Source organism: Chlamydomonas reinhardtii, chromosome 13 (assembly GCF_000002595.2).
Source record: "Chlamydomonas reinhardtii strain CC-503 cw92 mt+ chromosome 13, whole genome shotgun sequence".
NCBI classification, from domain to species: domain Eukaryota; kingdom Viridiplantae; phylum Chlorophyta; class Chlorophyceae; order Chlamydomonadales; family Chlamydomonadaceae; genus Chlamydomonas; species Chlamydomonas reinhardtii.
This window is the reverse complement of record NC_057016.1, coordinates 4,289,165-4,292,962: the sequence shown is the minus strand read 5'-3', so window position 1 is coordinate 4,292,962 and position 3,798 is coordinate 4,289,165. Positions and strand designations below refer to the sequence as shown.

The 3,798-nt window shown below is 67.1% G+C and overlaps 1 protein-coding gene across 1 annotated transcript; it reads left to right on the top strand.

The window, feature by feature from the left end:
- Nucleotides 1–1,578: 1,578 nt before the first annotated feature.
- Nucleotides 1,579–3,798, top strand: CHLRE_13g600238v5 (uncharacterized protein). The gene is made up of 2 exons (XM_043069796.1): nucleotides 1,579–2,659; nucleotides 2,891–3,798. The coding sequence occupies exons 1-2, from the start codon at nucleotides 1,672–1,674 to the stop codon at nucleotides 3,373–3,375; spliced, it is 1,473 nt and encodes a 490-aa protein (XP_042917771.1). The 5' UTR covers nucleotides 1,579–1,671; the 3' UTR covers nucleotides 3,376–3,798.

The window sequence follows — 3,798 nt, the reverse complement described above, 5'->3', positions numbered from 1 at the left end:
TTCGGGGTACGTGGCGGAGGCTGTGGGACAGCCACGCCAGTCGGGGGGCAAAGGTGCTGGTGTACCGGATGCAACATGCTTACCTGCCTTGCGGGCTGTACAGGGCGGGCAAGGGCATTCGTCCACGGGTGACCACGGGGTGCGGGGGGTTGGGGGCGCACTGTCCTCACCCCGCCTGCGGGCCACCTGGCCCGCGGGCGTGGGCCAGCCTGACGCACATCTTCCTGGAGTGTCCAGCTTATGCGCAGGCGAGGACGTGGCTGCAGCAGCTGTGGGCCTGCGTTGCGCCCCAGGCAGCGGCGCCGCCAGTGACGGACGCGGGCTTCATGCTGGGGGACCGCATGGGTGTGTGGACCTCAGGCCCGCGGGGGGCGGGCGCGCTGCTGTGGAGCACTTTGCGGGCCACCTTCTTGTACGCCGTCTGGTGTGCGTACTGGTCCCGTGAGCCTGCTAAGCAGACGTCGGAGCATGTGGTTTGGGAGGTGATCAGCGAGCTGCGCAGGGTGATTTTGTTTTGAGGAATCATCCTTACAAGGTTGAACAGGGGCAGACGCGCTGCCCCCCTACTGCCGGAAAGCAGCCTGGTCCCCGAGACCAGAACCCTGACAGGGCAAGAAGAGAAGAAAAGAGAAGAAAAACAGAAAACAAACACCTCGAAAACCGCCACCCACCACCCCCATCCATCCCACCCCACCCCACCCCGACCCGGCAGACAGAGCAGAAGGCTGGCCCCCCCGCCCCCCGGGAGGGGTTGCACAAAAACACCGCCAGACCTAACCCAAGCACCAGCCTACACCACAGCCTAACCGCAAGAACCACCACCACCGCGCGCCAGAAAAGGAAACACCAGCGCTACGCACTCGCCCCGCCCAAACCCACCCCACCCCCACAAGTCGGTTGCTTAAGCAACACCCCAGGAGAACCGGCAGAGGAGACACAAGCAGAAAACTAAACGGGCCAGATGTGGCGCTGACGGATGCGTGTAGCCCTTGGCGCCGCCACGCTTGCTCGCCCAAGGGTCCACCAGACTGAACTGGGCGAGGAGGCTGGCAAGTTGCGGGGCACCTGCAGCACGTGACGGGCTAGGGGCCGCCTCCTGACTGGCATCGGTGACACAGTTCCAGTCCCCACCGACAACAAGCACCCTGTCCGTGGCCAGGTGGGTATGCAGCCCGGCAAAGAACGCAGTCTTGTCCGCCACGGCCGTGGGCGCATACACACACACGAAGCGCAGGCGCAGGTGACCCACGTCCCAATCCCAACATACCACACGGCCCGCCGCATCCGTTGACGGCGGCTGCAGTACGCAGCCTGGAAGGGACAGCCGACTCCGCGCCAGGATAGCCGCCCCACAGGAGTGGGGCGACGCTGCCGGGCTGGCAGCGAGGCAGTGGCGCCACGGAAGGCATGCCCCCTGCGCGGCACGAAGGCAAGACTCCAGCACCGTCATGTCAGCGTGGGTCTCCTGCACCATTTGCTGCGCGCTCCATGCACGCTGAGGACGCCAGCCTGGTGTCGCACGGGAACCCGCTCCTGCTGCCAAAGCGGGAAACGGCCTGTCTGCCGTACAAGGACGGGGGTGTCAACCACGTCGACCTGCCTGCGTTCCTGTCTGCCCTGCAAGCTAAGACTTTCGCCCTCCTTGCCCAGCCAGGCCGGCAACCCTGGAAGATGCTCACCCGGGCGCTGCTTACCCATGTGCGCCCGGACTCCGCCACCACGTGGGCGTGGGTGTACAGCGACGCGCCGGCGCCAGCGGGGCTGCCTGCCCGGCTGGCGGCCGCGGTCGGCCACGTGCGGAGCGCGGGTGTGGAACAGCATCCGCCGCAGCCAGCCACTCAGCCGCCAGCGGCGCCGCCACAGTGGCGGGTTAGCCTGGACCAGCTGTGGGTGGCTAACGCTGCGGGGGCTGTGTCCTACGTCCACTACACGGGGCGGCTCTTGGAGCCTGGGCCTGGTGTGCTGCCCCCGGCAGTGGATGGGGTGTGGCAGCCTGCCTGTGTGCTGCAGCATCGCAAGCCGCTGCACCTGTGGACCTTTGAAGAGCGGGCGGCGTACGATGCAGCATCACCAGGGGAACGGGCAGGGGCGTGGCCTCGGGCGCCGTACTTCCTGGCGCCTGAAGCTGGAGTGGTGGTGCACCCGGAGCACTGCCGGATTGCGGGTGTCAGCTTGGCGGACTACACGGTGCGGGACGTGCGGCGGGCCATCACCGCGGCTAACCCGGCCGCACCTCCGACTCCGGCCCGCCCCGCAGCCATGCCGTGCCCGGCGCCAGCACAGCAGGCGGGGGGTTCGGGGACACAGCCGGCGGCACAGTCGCGGCTGGTGGAGCGGGAGGCGGAGTGGCAGCGTGCAGCGGCGCAGCTGACCACCACGGCGGCGCAGCACTTCCACAATAACCCGGTGGCTCTGGACCCCTGGCTCCACCGCACCTCCGCGGCCGCCGGGCAGCAGAACACGCCGGCGAGAGAACTGCAGTCGTATGCGTCCCCGTCCCAGCACTCGGGTGAGGGGCCGCGGCGCTCCGCGCGGCTGCAGGAGCAGGCGGCGGGCGGGGCGGGACCTAGCACGGGGCCTACCACGGCGGCGGCGGCAGCAGCGGCGGCGGTGGAGGGCGACCCTCGCATGCTGCCCCCGGATGCGTCCCTTCTGCGGGGTACGTGGCGGAGGCTGTGGGACAGCCACGCCAGTCGGGGGGCAAAGGTGCTGGTGTACCGGATGCAACATGCTTACCTGCCTTGCGGGCTGTACAGGGCGGGCAAGGGCATTCGTCCACGGGTGACCACGGGGTGCGGGGGGTTGGGGGCGCACTGTCCTCACCCCGCCTGCGGGCCACCTGGCCCGCGGGCGTGGGCCAGCCTGACGCACATCTTCCTGGAGTGTCCAGCTTATGCGCAGGCGAGGACGTGGCTGCAGCAGCTGTGGGCCTGCGTTGCGCCCCAGGCAGCGGCGCCGCCAGTGACGGACGCGGGCTTCATGCTGGGGGACCGCATGGGTGTGTGGACCTCAGGCCCGCGGGGGGCGGGCGCGCTGCTGTGGAGCACTTTGCGGGCCACCTTCTTGTACGCCGTCTGGTGTGCGTACTGGTCCCGCGAGCCTGCTAAGCAGACGTCGGAGCATGTGGTTCGGGAGGTGGTCAGCGAGCTGCGCAGGGTGATGCAGCTGCGTTTCACTGCCGCCACGCTAACCCCTGAAACCCTGTCGGCTCTGCCCACTCAGCTTCTCACCGCACAGCTCAAGGCGGCTAAGCTGGAGCACTTTGTTGCCATCTGGTCGGCGGGTGGCGCGCTTTGTGAAGTGGAGGAGGTTCAGGGTGGGTCACCGAAGTTGAACTTGCGGCTGACGCTTGCATCACCTGTGCAGGCCCCCTAGGTTTCCTTCTGGGCAGCGTTTCTTTCCAGGCACTGGCGTGGCGTTTTATCGTCATCAGCTTGTCTGGCGCCCATGAGTTTTTTTTTTTTGAGGAATCATCCTATGAGTACTAGCTCTGGCTGGAGTGGCAGCGCCTGGGCGGCTGTGGGACTTCCTGCACAGCACGTCTTGCAGCGGGCTGGAGCCCGCTTAGTCAGCGCCACATCTGGCCCGTTTAGTTTTCTGCTTGTGTCTCCTCTGCCGGTTCTCCTGGGGTGTTGCTTAAGCAACCGACTTGCGGGGGTGGGGTGGGTTCGGGCGGGGCTTGTGCGTAGCACTGGTGTTTCCTTTTCTGGCGCGCAGTGGTGGTGGTTCTTGCGGTTAGGCTGTGGTGTAGGCTGGTGCTTGAGTTAGGTCTGGCGGTGTTTTTGTGCTACCCCTCCC

What these genes read in the sequence shown, in the direction of transcription:
- CHLRE_13g600238v5 (XM_043069796.1), top strand. Translation starts at nt 1,672, where the DNA reads ATGCTCACCCGGGCGCTGCTTACCCATGTGCGCCCGGACTCCGCCACC. An exon ending in GGATGCGTCCCTTCTGCGGG is followed by an intron (nt 2,660 to 2,890) that starts GTACGTGGCGGA and finishes TGGAGTGTCCAG; the next exon opens with CTTATGCGCAGGCGAGGACG.